At 36.0% G+C, this 13696-nt stretch overlaps 1 protein-coding gene across 5 annotated transcripts in view; it reads left to right on the top strand.

The window, feature by feature from the left end:
• The first annotated feature begins 4005 nt into the window (after positions 1–4005).
• Positions 4006–13696, top strand: part of LOC104592555 (uncharacterized) — a 43486-nt gene continuing 33795 nt past the window's right edge. For 2 of the 5 annotated variants that reach the window (XR_734429.3, XM_088893903.1), the window contains exons 1-11: positions 4018–4303; positions 5707–6000; positions 6085–6213; positions 6334–6541; positions 6843–6989; positions 7121–7195; positions 7673–7744; positions 8552–8623; positions 9326–9397; positions 9538–9609; positions 13301–13372. Coding sequence is in view for 4 of the 5 variants with exons in the window: in XM_088893903.1 (XP_088750029.1) it covers positions 5803–6000; positions 6085–6213; positions 6334–6541; positions 6843–6989; positions 7121–7195; positions 7673–7744; positions 8552–8623; positions 9326–9397; positions 9538–9609; positions 13301–13372 (1117 nt within the window). In the remaining variant the exon portion in view is untranslated. Of the gene's footprint in view, positions 4304–4908; positions 5197–5706; positions 6001–6084; positions 6214–6333; positions 6542–6842; positions 6990–7120; positions 7196–7672; positions 7745–8551; positions 8624–9325; positions 9398–9537; positions 9610–13300; positions 13373–13696 lie in introns of all 5 variants that reach the window. The other 3 variants (XM_088893902.1, XM_010251983.3, XM_010251984.3) reach the window with 3 other exon arrangements.

The following is a 13696-nucleotide window of genomic DNA, read 5'->3' on the forward strand; positions in this document are numbered from 1 at the left end:
TATTATAGATTGACTTATATAACCCAAATGATTGAATTGCTAACTCAGGATTGAACAGAAAAAAAGTTTGATTTTTAGATTGGTCATAAAAATATTTTGATTTTTAGGTTACCCATTTGATCATTGATGAATCTTTACTTTGACAAAATGGTTTCTTACCAACATATACCAAGGATAGATGTGTGCAAAAGAACTGAACGAGAACCTCCCAAATCCCAAGCAATTAACTAAAAGAGGTGTGAAGTGTAATCCTTTGGAATATAACCACTTATTCGGTCATATAGGGGCTGCAATCTTGATAGAGCAGGTATGACCGTTCTTTATCAATCCCCTAAAAATCTCTGCAAGGGCCCCTGCTTCCCTGTGTGCCCCAGAATACTGGTAGAGGACATACATACTCTTGTTTGGTGTGCAGTGGGCACCATAGACATAAAATTTAGATGTCCAGTAGCTGCAGTAATGAATAGAATAGTGTGGGCACCATAGACATTAGAATTTAGATATCCAGTACTTCCAATAATGAATTGATGACTTAAGTGCACCTACCAATATCTCAAGATACCATTTCCAACTTGCAAAAATTGCTTCCTGTTGTCATATTCCTGACTCTATAGTCAATATCATTACTAAAGTAATATTAGTAAAACCCTCCACTTTTTCAAATGGGCCGGAAAGAGTTTTCTACTTTTCTTAACCAATCACCGAAATATCTTTGCAAAATAATATATTCTTTTAACCCTGTTGGAGGGTTTAGTGCCCGTTTGGGAGGGCTGAAGCATATTGACTTCTGGCTTTCCGAGATGGACCACACATGAACAGCTTATAAACTATGATTGGTGAAAAATCTGGAAAGTCCAAATCAGCTCTTAACCAGTTATTTGAAGGGCTGTGGGCTTCAGCCTCTTCTAATCAGCTGACCTAACTTAGTTGAATCTTCAGCTTACCCCTCCCAAATGGGCCCTTAATGCGGCAAGTCTCTACTGTCCATCAAGTATATTCTTATTTCTCAATCTGTTCAGAGCCCTCCATCTAGATTCCATACATCACAATACATTGTGTTGTTTATGATCACTGGTAGATAGATGTTGGGTAAGACTTGACTCACAAAAGAGGATGATGTGACAGATATGTGACAGATACACGGAGCTACTTTGAAGTTTGAACCGCCACCTAAACTTCTTATTCTGAGACTGTTTGGTTTTGGTTCCATGAATGTGAATATCCCTTTGATGGATTTTCATCACTAAACATTTGATGTACTTGAGTTTTTGAACTTGTTTAATTATATAAGACAAGGTAAGTCTACTTAAAGAAAGGCTCAAACAAAACATGTTAGTGGGATTGCCTATTCTGATTTGAAATTTAATGATAAGAGGTGCTTAGTGCATTTAGTGGAGCTTTGATCATACCTGATTGATGGTGGATGATACATCAAAATAATCTGACTTTTTATTTTAAAACTCAGATGCTCTATGCATTAGGGAGCTGATCCCTGTGGCAGAAATTGGGCCAGATCAAGGAAACTAGATTTTTGGTATTTAATCAAGGCTTTTGAAAAATTTTGAACCTATGTTTTGGCTGACAAAATTTTATAATATGAAGGTCAAAGTTTTAGCTGAAAAAATGAATCAATGTTTAAGCTTAATTCTTTTTCAAGTTTGAATATTCCTAACCTAATACAAACTTTGCCTAGTTTTAGTCTTCTTTTTGTTCAATTGACAAACTGGGGTGATGTTTGGTAAGAAGAATCGATCTGCCAATTCACATTTGATAACTCAATTCTAGTTTTCTAACTTACCCCTGCACTCGATTAATATCAATTCAATTAATTAATGTTTAGTATAAATTAAGCATTTTCAAAAGATAATAAGGTTGAGCTTACTCAAATCATATCTAACTTTGAAATTTGATTAGCAAATCTCAAGGAATAAATGCGTAAACATGAAGACTTGGGCAAACATAAAGAAAGCCTTTAAAAAAATACATAAAGGGTTAGGGTGTCAACAAAGTCAAACATTAGAATCAATGAATCATCTAATGATTTCATCTTTTCTAGTTTTCTATCTTCCTTTATTATAGTTGAAAAAACTCCAAAACGTTTTAATAAGACCACTTCCTTTCTTTTCGTTGCAGAAATCCCTCAAAGAAAGGCTCAGTTAGTGGTGTGTATAGAATTCTTCTGTTTTTACATTTTTTTTTTCTATTAAAGGACCAATTTGTGTCATTTAGACAGTCTGACTGCCTATACACAAAAAAGATAATGAATTTAAAATGTGTCAATATGAGGGTTTACCTTTTTGCCCTTTATTTTGAGGTGAGGGAGTAAGAAAACTGTTTTAAAATTCTGTTTTAGTAATCAACATGATTAGTGGGCAGTTTGATAAACTGGGGTTAGGCAGGTTGATTGAAAAATCTTATTATATTTTTCTGTTTGTGTAGTCGAGACAATCAAGGGTGGCCTTGCTTGTCATATTAAATTGATTAATTCTATAGTCAATATCCCAAATTCCGCATAATCTTATCCTGAATAGTCTCCAATTTTTGGACCAGCTCACATGGTTTAGAGCCCATATTCCCAGTAAACCAATGGGCAGCTGCTGGTTTGGCAGTGCTGAAAAACATAGGTCATAGGTGAAATATCTTCTTCATTGGCATCTGCTGTGAAGCTATTTGGAAAGAGAACAAAGGACATGTAAAAGGGTTTTTGGGTCTTAACTTGCCAGATGTCAGCATTCTACAGTTAGTGCATCAAGACCCCTTTGATGGTTCTCACCATGGAGAAGAGAACCCAAAAAGAGTAAAACCATGATTTGCAATTTCTCTCAGAAAACAATGAATTTGATGGCTAATTGCCACTTGACTTGATCACGTTACAGTTACACTATCTTCTGTGGGACCCACCAAATAGTTGGGCCTTGGGCCTTGATCATCTGCAATATCATATATGTCCAGTTACAGGGGCCCCAGGTTGTAACTACGCTTCCTGACTTGAGACAATCCATGATATAAAAATAATGGAGTGCTCCCCAGGCCACATGCCGTGACCGACCACCAACATAGAATCATAGATCACGGATCATTGTTTGTGATGCCATCATTTTTATTGATTAAATGAACTGGGCTCAGATTCTTGACTCTGCTCCCACAAAATTGAGCCCAGTTCAAGCCCATGGTCATGTCATATGGGCCCGTAGACCCATAAACATTCCCCCTTCACAACTCAAAATTCAGGGTTTACACCTTTCGTTCAAGCTGAAGGAGCTTAACCCATACAAGGCCAAACAACCCTTGCTCTTTCATTGGCAAAACAGCGTATGGGTCTATAACTTGCCACGTGTCTACATTTGATGATCCTGACCAACCAACCACTCTCTGCCTCTGGGTCTGACTATGGAGATTAATTTAGAACAAAGAATTAAAAAAGGAACATACTGAATTAGTAATAGGATCCATCGATCGAGTGAGTTTTGATCTTTTGAGCATTCACCACGTGTCAAGTTAGGTGGGCCCAGGACTCAACCTGACAACTGCCCATTCACAGTCTATTGATATTCAATTATTCCCTGAGACGGCCATATTAATACTCCAAACGTTCACGCCAGTCCATGATCTAACAGTCACAATTATTTGCCTAAGCAGATGTAGACTATTCAGGCAGTTGGCTTAAGTGGGGGCCACTTAATTAGTGGAGTACTGGAGTACGGTTGCTCAGCTGAGAAAGGAGTACTGAATACGGTGTACCGATACCGAACTGGTGACTCGTCCGAGTTAGTATTTGGTGATGAAGTGACAAGGACACGAGTTTAATGATTAAATCCAATTAAGAATTAATTAAATAAACAAATAATAAAAATAATTAATAAGACACGCTGCGTCTATGATTTTCCAAAGCACCGCAATACCGCATCTGACGCTACTCGATAAAACCACAAACAATAATAAAAGCCGGTGGGGGTCCCACTTTTTTCTTTCTTATCTAATCTTCATCCGAAGCTATTGCCTCACGAGCCTCATCAATCACGAAAACAACACGTGTCATCGACATGCTGGTCCGGAGTTTCCTTCGGTTTTCTGCTCAGCCCTCCTCGCACTTGTGACTTTCCGCACTCTTTTCTAGTTTTCTTCCTCTCTCCCTCCGATGATCCATTCGTGTAATAACCTCTCTCTCTCTCTCTCTCTCTCTCTCGGTATAATCCCACAAAACAAGATGAAGAGAGAAATTCAGTTTTCGGACATCTGTGTTTTTGAAACCGAACAATCGATTAGATGAAGCTTTCCTGATTTTCTCCTCCCCTTTTTTCAGGTATTTCCCCATTATTTTCCCATAATTGATCGTTTCCGTTTACGCAATAAGCTTTGTTTGATCGGAAAACGCTTTACTGCTCGTTCTTTTAGTTCGCTTTCGAGTTTCGTACTCGAAGATCATCAACTTTGCTGGTTTTGTTCTCTCTTTCATCGCTTCAAGTCCCTGTAAGGTTGTAAAACAATCGTCGTGGTGTTATGTTTCGTTTCTTATGTCTATTTATTTATTTGTTTGTGGTTTGGTTTGGTTCTGTTTTGGTGTAAACCGACCAAACGTAGTTCAGTTTTCTCTGTGGAAGGTCTCTGGAAGATTGTAAACTGAAACATTTTGTTTTGTCATTTTGTTCAGTGCTGCTAACTCCTACTTCAAGCTCTAAGTATGTTTGGTAGCTAACAAATAGCCCCTTTGAAGTTAAATTGCTATCATGGCTCAGATTTTCAAGTCCATTAGGTTGTTTAAAGGAGATAGTTCCCTTGTGAAGCTTGGTCGATGTTGTCTTCAAATATAAAGAGTAAAGATATAATAGTTGTAGGATAATGAATGCATTCCTTATGGTATGTGGGTTCTTCCCATAATCTAAATAACTGTTTTTTATCAAATATCAGCCTAAACGAAGTACAAACTACAGTCGATATGTTTTTGTGGCTGAGCTGAAGATTTGGGTCGGTGGTAGCTGGTCAGCTGGGTCTCTCCCTAATATGCACAGTGTTTGATTTTTGGCCCATCTCCTTCAGCTACACTCCTATTTGTTATACTTCTTGGTTGGAACATGACTGTATGGATTTTTTTTTCACCTGCCGGCACCATGGTTGGCAAGGCGCCAGGTCAAAGATAGGGTGACGGGGAGTGCCTTGTTCACCGGCGACAATATTTTTTTTATATAAAAAATCTGGGTAATTTTAAATTTATTTGTTCCCTTTTTATGAAATAGCTTGTTTGTCTTGTTGTTATAGCAACCAGAAGGTAAAAGTATTCTAACATGAAATAAGCAAACACCAAAGGTATGAGTTAAAAGATCACATAACATACGAGAAAACTAGGGATGGAGGGAGATACAGAGAGAATGTGAGCGAGTTTGTTGATTGGGTAAAACCAGATAAATGAGTGGAGAGGTTCCTTGTTATGCTGTTAATAAGATATAGAGGAGAAATAATGTTTCAGCAGATAAAGCCTATGTATGATATAGCAAGGTGCAATGATTGAACTGCCGATGTGTCATGATGACTAAAATACTAGTATAAATAATAGTTGTTAATGGATCTGAACTTTGACATTTACTTTAGCAAATGAACTGCCTTTTAATGGCTTGAATGTACACCTTCTCTGCACTCAACAATATCAGAAACATTACTTTTATCTAGCCATATACCTTATTCTGCAAAATTGTTTGTTTCCTTTTATAGGGTGATGTAGGGGTAGGTTGACTGCAGTCACACCATTGCAGATTAAACAGAGTAGATTGTTATTTTATGCGCTCCTGATATTTATTGAACCACCAAATGGGAGGAGTTTGTTCAAGGAAGCGAGACCAGCAGGTCAATGAAGAGAGTATAAGGAGAGGAACCTCTGGGAGATATTCCAAAAGTGGAAGTTCAAAATGGTTGGGGACCTTATTTCTCCGTTCTTCTGTAGATATTCAACAGAGAGGAGGCAAATGCCCATCTCTCATGGAACTTTGTATTCATAAAATACGGGAGGTAATTCTTTTTCTTTGCATTTTTTTGCCCCAGGATCCTGACATTTATGTTTTGACCATGAATTTATTTTCCTACATGTAACAGAACATCAATAATTATAATACATTTTCAATGCTCCCAAGGGATATTAGTCAGCAGATCTTCAATGAATTAGTGAGTTTCCATTGTCTGACTGATGTTTCTCTCGAATCTTTTCGGGATTGTGCTCTTCAGGTAATAGTGTTTCACCAGATATCCCAACATTTTAAATGATGATTGCTTTTATTCCATGCAATAACTTTTGTACCTAATACTTATGGAAATTTCTAATGGGGTTTATGTTGTGTTTTGCAGGATATTTGTTTAGGAGAATATCCTGAAGTGAAGGACAGTTGGATGGATGTTATTGCTTCACAAGGGCCTTCTTTGTTATCTGTTGATTTTTCCGGTTCTGATGTAACGGATTCTGGGTTGGTTCTCCTCAAAGATTGCAAAAACCTCCAAGCCTTAACTTTAAATTATTGTGATGAGATTTCAGACCATGGACTAGAACACATTAGAGGTACTGTCAATGCCAATCACCCCTTCTTGTGGTAGCCTCGATAAAGAAGCTTCCATTTGTACTTTAGGCTCAGTTTGGAAGGGGTACAAATACAAATATGCAGAGTTCAAAACCTTACATTTTGTATTACTTTGTACATATTTGTACTGTACATATTTGTATTTGTATTTGCACTCTACATATTTGTATTTGTACTCCTTCCAAACTGAGCCTTAGTAATAGAATTTCAGATACTACTATCCAAATTAAGACCTTTGTATCTTTCTTGTTTACTACAGTATCTTTCTTCTTTTGCTTTCAGGTCTTACAAATTTGACTGCTTTGAGTTTAAAAAAGAACAGTGCTATCACTGCTGAAGGAATGAGTGCTTTTGCCAATCTAGTTAACTTGGTAAAATTGGATCTTGAGCGGTGTTTAGGGATTCATGGTGGACTCGTTCATCTTAAAGGTTTGTTAATCAGTATACTGCCTCATTTATGGAGTTAACCTTTCCACTCTCTTTCCTCTTCCTTTTTATTTGACATTAATTGCTTACTGAAATGGATTTCATGTATTGTAATATTTGACTCTTTTTAACAGGTTTGACAAAGCTTGAATCTCTTAACATCAGGTGCTGTAATTGCATAACAGATGCAGACATGATGCCTCTTTCAGGTGCCTACTGTATTTCATATTGTTTTCTTTATGTGTGTTATGGTTCTATGGTCTATCTCTATGGAAAATTTACAACTTACAACTTACATGCCATCTAAATTTTGAGATAGCTGTTGTAAAATTTAAAAAAAATGCTACTATGATTGCTTTTATTACAGTATCATTGAATGCTTGTTGTTGTACAGGATCTCATTGTACAGGCACAAGGCACTTATATTTTGCTATACCATTAATACAATCTTACCTTCTTCTTCTTCTTCTTCTTGCATTCCTAGCTTATGATTTTGTAATGGAAATTGTAGTGCTTATTCCATATTTGGCCTCAAAAGCATGAAGCAGTATCCCCACCATCATGGTAGATACTAGCTTGTTAGGGTGGGGCAGCATTGTGAGTGTGAAGTGGGTGGCTTGATGAAGTGATTGGAAAAATCTTGGTCATTTTAACTTAGATATCATCTGTTCTTAATTATGTTTCAGGGCTTACAAATTTAAAAGAGTTGCAAATTTCATGTAGCAAAGTTACAGATGCTGGAGTTGCTTACTTGAAAGGTCTATCTCTATCCCTCAATCCCTTCCCCTTATATTTAATTTACTTTTCGGTATTATGCATGACTAATGCACTTTATGCTCTGGCACCATTATTTTGGTTAAGGGAGTATTTGGACTTCTCTGTTGTATGTGGTCTTACTTGCGTATACCATATGTAGGTTTCTCATATGTGGTTTTTCTCATAGTTCGGCATTTCCTTATGTTTCACTTTTACCAGTTGTGAGCTTTTGGTCTTTAAGTTTGCATTTTCCAACTTTTTTTTCGCCTTCCTGAGTCCTGATTACAATTTACCTTCTTTCTATTGAAATGTTTCTTTTTGACATTTTACCTGTCATAGAACGAGTGTTTTTTTTTTGTCCCCTTTGATCTCAGTCAGTAGCAAGGGCAATTCATCTGTTCCTTTGATGGTTTGACAGATTTGAATGGGGTTTGTGGAGGTTGTCTCACTTCTTGAGAGAGACCAATGTTTCATGATCCAGGTTGAACACCTCATTCCATTTGATTTATGTGTTGGCCAGATTTGGCTAAGGGGGTTTCTAGGCTTGATCCATGGTCTACATTCCAATCTACTCACCTTTTTCTGTGTTTTGACAATGGGTTCTATTTTTACTGTCTGTAAGCTTTCTATATATTAGCCTTGGTCATCCCTCCACTAAACTGTTACTAAGGAGGAAAAAAATGGCTCCAGGCTTTGATAATTTCCACTTTAGGACAGTTCTTACTTTGGATCATTAATCTGGGTATGCAGTTTCATCTTTTTTTTTTTGTTTTTTTGCAAATGCCTAAAATCATTTCTTTACACGGTAGGTTTGCATAAGCTTGTTCTGTTGAACATGGAGGGATGCCCTGTTACTGCTGCATGCTTGGAGTTGCTTTCAGGTTCACTCTTAGAATATTTTTTTTTGTACTGATAATCAGATTCCTTATTATCATTTGTACAGTGAAATTTAAATTTTTATTCTGAAAATCCATATTTAAATTGGAAAATGGAAATAAGATCAAGGGACTCTTATTATTTGAATTTGTATAGGATGCGTCTGAAAATCTGGCATGGAAATGCCTTTCTTATGGGGATATGAAAATTGAATCACTTAAATATTTAGAATCTTACAATGCTTTTCCTATTAAGCTAATAGGCTTAGCAATTTATTTTACTGTTATACATTTCTGTATAATTGCAAATTGCCTTCTTGGAGATTTTTTTTCTCTTCATACATATATACATGTTTCGCTTCTTTGTAAACAACTAAACACTAACATTTCATTTACTAAATAATTGAGCATTAAAATGTTTTCTGGACTTTGTTGGGTGAGAAAAGGTAAAAAGTATCTTAATATTCTTTATTTTTTGAATGTCTATCTTATCTCTAGAAGTGAAAAATTTATTTCCTTTGATCTTGAGAGAAATTCCAGGACTTTTAAAATTATATTAATGTGTACATACTTGTAATGATTATACTGTACAGTTGGATGTACATTTCTATTATCAATAACATTATTCTATTACTGATACAAAAGTATAGTTTTTTCATTCACACTGATAAAAAATTATATTAATGTGTAGTTTCCTGATCCATGCAGAGCTTGTTGCCCTGTCATACTTGAATCTTAACAGATGCAATTTATTTGATGACGGATGTGAGAATTTTTCTGGTAAGTTATGCTAAAACTTTATCAGCTGTATTCAATCATATGCAAATTAAGGAAATGGAACCCATCTTATTTTTTGACGAAGATATACTTGATATCTTACTCAGCGTCGAGCTTACTTCCTCAGGTAATGTGCTATGCAGGACTTGAAAATTTGAAAGTATTGAATTTGGGGTTCAACAACATAACAGATGCATGTTTGGTACACCTGAAAGGTAGTCCCTCAATTCCTCCTTGCCCCCCCACCCCACCTCACCAAAAAAAAAAAAAAAGAAAGAAAGAAAAATGAAATTATAGTTATGATTTGAGCATGTAATGTGGTCCCTTTGTTTGTGTAAACTCCATAGCGGTATGCCACCAATTGCAAGAAGACTCCACAGAAATCCCCCACTCTTTCTTTTTTATTTTAGGTATTCTTTCTATTCCATCATATGTGATCAGAGATGCTTAAAGCAACTGGTATGCATAGTTGTCAAGGTGATGCCTAGGCAACAAGGTGCCCTTTGAGGCTCGCCTCGCCTAATCGCCTAGCAGTTTTCTACTTCCTACTATAAAATAATTTTTTATTCATTCTTTTTCGAGATTATAATTATAAAATAGACATTATTAAACTAAAATAATCATTTTGTGTGTTTATCAGCCCCTATATTTTTTGAATTTTATATTCCTTCTTCCTTTTCTTCTCATGAATATGTTGATTTTCTATACTTTAATATGAAATTTATACTTTTCTTATGAAATTCATGAATAATTATTAAAGAAATAAAGAGATACGGTTCATTTATCAAAAAAAAAATTATTAAAGAAATATGGTTATGGTACCTAGGGAACTACCCTAGGATCTATGTTTTTAACATAAAAAATCCATCGCCTAGGCGCCCCCCAGTCACCTAGCCTCGCCTGGTGCCTTGAAAACTATGCTGGTATGTATTTGGGGGTGAAAGTTGGCTGAGTTAGGTAGGGTTTGGTCATTCCTAATTCTATCCAAAGTATTGAACCCCAATCCTAATCATGACCCAACCTGATGTAGTTGACCCTAACTCAACCACCCTAAAATTCCTCCACCATATGTTAAATTTTGATGGGTGCAGCATTGGCAACCCTGGTCCTTTCAGAGTGGGAGTAATTAGAAAGGAAGTATTTGGGCCATGTTCTCAGGCCCAATCAGACATGGGGACTAACCAAGGTTCAAAATATTGCAACCCATCGGGGTTTATTGTATCATTCCTGTAGCTCCCCAATACGCTAAATAACAGGTGTTTTGACCTTTGACCACTTTCTGGGGGTATCCAGGCCTACCTGATATGCAAGTTCGTGCATATCAGGTGTCTCAATACTTTGAACTTTGGACTCAACAGGGGCTGAATTGCAAGTAGTGCTGTATGGACCTCAAAAAGCAAAAATGACTGAACTATAAAACTTAATTGTAAAAGGGGATTTGAGGGTTGTAGTAGTCTGGTTGCAAACAGATCAAGAGGGTTGTAGTAGGTTGGTTGTAATCTATCTTTTTCTTCTTTTTTCTCTCTTTTTTTTTCAATTTAATAAAATTTATCCTTCTTTACTGATAAAAAAAAAAGATCAAGAGGGTTTGTGGAAGTATAGACATATATTGTGAGAAACTAAATCCCTAATGTAGGAACTGGGAGCCAAGGCATTTCAGGTGTACAGGTCTGCTAACTGTATGGCAGATTGTCTAGCAAAACAAGGAGCAAGAAAAGAAAAAAATCATCATGGTTGTTAGCTGAGGCTGGCTGCCCTCCTCGTCATTGTAATATACTTTTTTTGTAATCAATTAATAAAGTTTTCGATTGTTTCTGATCAAAAGAGAAATAAAAATCCTCGACCTCAACCCAACCTGAGCGAACTTGAAGTTGAAGAGTCAATAGCAAAGGGAAGTAAGAACTGAGAACAAATTTCAGTAATCAAGTTTAATTTTCACACGGAACAAGTATCTAGTGATGGGCATTTTATACAAGGACTACATTAACCTCCAAGTAGGGTTAAAAAAGATGTATAAAGATATAAGCAATTCAAACAATTATGTAAGTAGCAAATGAAATTTGAGGGCACAGAAAATCATACCTTTTCCACAAATGTTCTTTGGAGAATATAATAATTCTGCTTCATCTTTATGACAGTAAAACTTTTAAAATTTTCTCTGAAGAAAAAAATTCCTATTAATCAAAGACTTAATTGATTGAACAGTTTTTCAAAATGGTTTCAAGAAAGAAGAATAAAACTTAATTGAATGGTGAATGCCCTCTTCTCAATCCAAGGCCAACCAGAAAACCCTTGATTGAGTGAAGGGTGTTTTCTACAAACAGGAAAACTATAATTGTGATTGATTGGTCAACGACAAAGCCAAGTGAGAACTAAGAACACATTTCAGATGTCAAAATCTAAAAAATTAATAGGAGCCCCCAATGTGAAATGCTGATCAAAACTGGTCATGACAGATTGTCAATTGCGATTTGAGATAGTGGTTGACTGACTGGTGAGCACTGAAGAACCAGAATGACATTTCTGGCTTCTGTGACCAGAGGCCAAGGTAGCAAGGCCAACTGAACATCAAAAACTGTAATCCAAGAACAGATGAGGTAAGGTGAGTGACTGGTGAGGTCTCAACGTAAGTGAACACCAAACAGGAAGAAATATTGAACTTTTATATAAGGCAGCAAGGTGAAATAAAGAAGAAAACTGTTTAATTAGGATTAGGATAATACATTATACATGGGATATTGGTACAAAATCTGAAGACAAAGAAAGGAGTAAGGAAGCTGTGTTAGAGATTATAACCTTAAGGGTGGCACATTGGGTGAAAACCTTAAAGCTTTTTGCAGTCTTTAAAGTTGAAGATTTTTTTTATCTCATGGAGATCAATAGCTCACTCATCCTCTAGAAGACAAAAAATAATTGAGGTCTGGTCACCTCCATGTGCTGGATGGAAGAAATTAAATTTTGATGGCAGCTGTGTGGGCAATCCTGAACCTTTGGGTATTGGTGGGGTAATCAGGGAGGAAATTGGAAATAGTCTAGCCATGTTTTCAAGTCCTATTCAGCATGGAGATGTGGTGAGATCAGAACTGTTGGCAGCTGTATATGGGGTGGAGAAAGCTAATGAATTGGAGATTGACAGATTGTTTATTGAAGGTGATTCCAAAATTGTTGTGGACTAGCTGAAAAAGGGGCAAGGAGTAATTTGACATTTAAAGAATGAATTCAGGCGCTTCAAGAAGATTTCTAAAGATATAATAATCCAAATAAAGTGGATTAGGAGGTCTGCAAACAGCATGGCATATGGGTTAGCTAAACAAGGAATTCAGAGACATTCCATGTTTTGGGCTATTTTGTAAGTATTGAAAGTGATTTTGAGCTTTCTCTTTGCCCAAAACTCCTTATTGTACTCATTTTTATAATTAATAAATCTTTTTTTTGTGTTGCTGATAAAAAAAATATTGATACAAAGTGTCAAGGCCTATACTGTTTTTATGCAACCCGAAATTAAATCAGATACAACTCCCCATCCTAAGCCTAACCTGATCTTCAGCTTGACCCAATCCAACCCAACCTTGTTGGATTGGGTTCAAGCTAACCTTGCCCAAGTTGCACCCTTATGCACATTATAACATTGTTAATAACATTTTATTACTTTCAGAAATTTTTTTATTTGAACTATGTACTTTAATGCGAGTCTTCTAGCAGAAGTTACTAGTTGGTAAAATTTGCAACCCTTCCTAATTACTCTGCTTTTCCCTCCTTTCTTTCTTGAATACTGTTTTATCATGATATCCTTGATTAATTTATAAATTAAGATTTTTATAGGGAACTATCGCAAAATTAGCTTGCACTTTTTGCAGAGGGGTAATTATTTAATTATTATATATAATATTGTCTGATCCTGTGCAGGTTTAAAAAATTTGGAAAGTTTAAATCTAGATTCATGTAAGATTGGCGATGAAGGGTTGGCTAACTTGGCAGGTATTGTCTGAGTTGATTTCCTCTTTTTATTCGATTTGCTTATCTTATTTGTATCAGATTCCTATTAACTGTTCTTAGAGCAGGCTTATGATTGCAAACATGCTTTTATGAACCTGTGTTTTATGTTATTTAGGTAAAATTTACAAAAATTGCAAAAAAATAAAAAAAAAAACAAAAGGTTAGGTCCGTATCCAGTCCAACCCTCCCAAGATCCTACATAATTGGGATCAACATTGGGCAATATGTAAACTTCACAAAACCAGTAGTTGAATCCACATGCATTATAACCACTTTACTTTTTTCTATAAGCTTGTGCAATGTATG

Source organism: Nelumbo nucifera, chromosome 8 (assembly GCF_055504915.1).
Source record: "Nelumbo nucifera cultivar China Antique chromosome 8, China Antique-T2T, whole genome shotgun sequence".
In the NCBI taxonomy this organism is placed as follows: domain Eukaryota; kingdom Viridiplantae; phylum Streptophyta; class Magnoliopsida; order Proteales; family Nelumbonaceae; genus Nelumbo; species Nelumbo nucifera.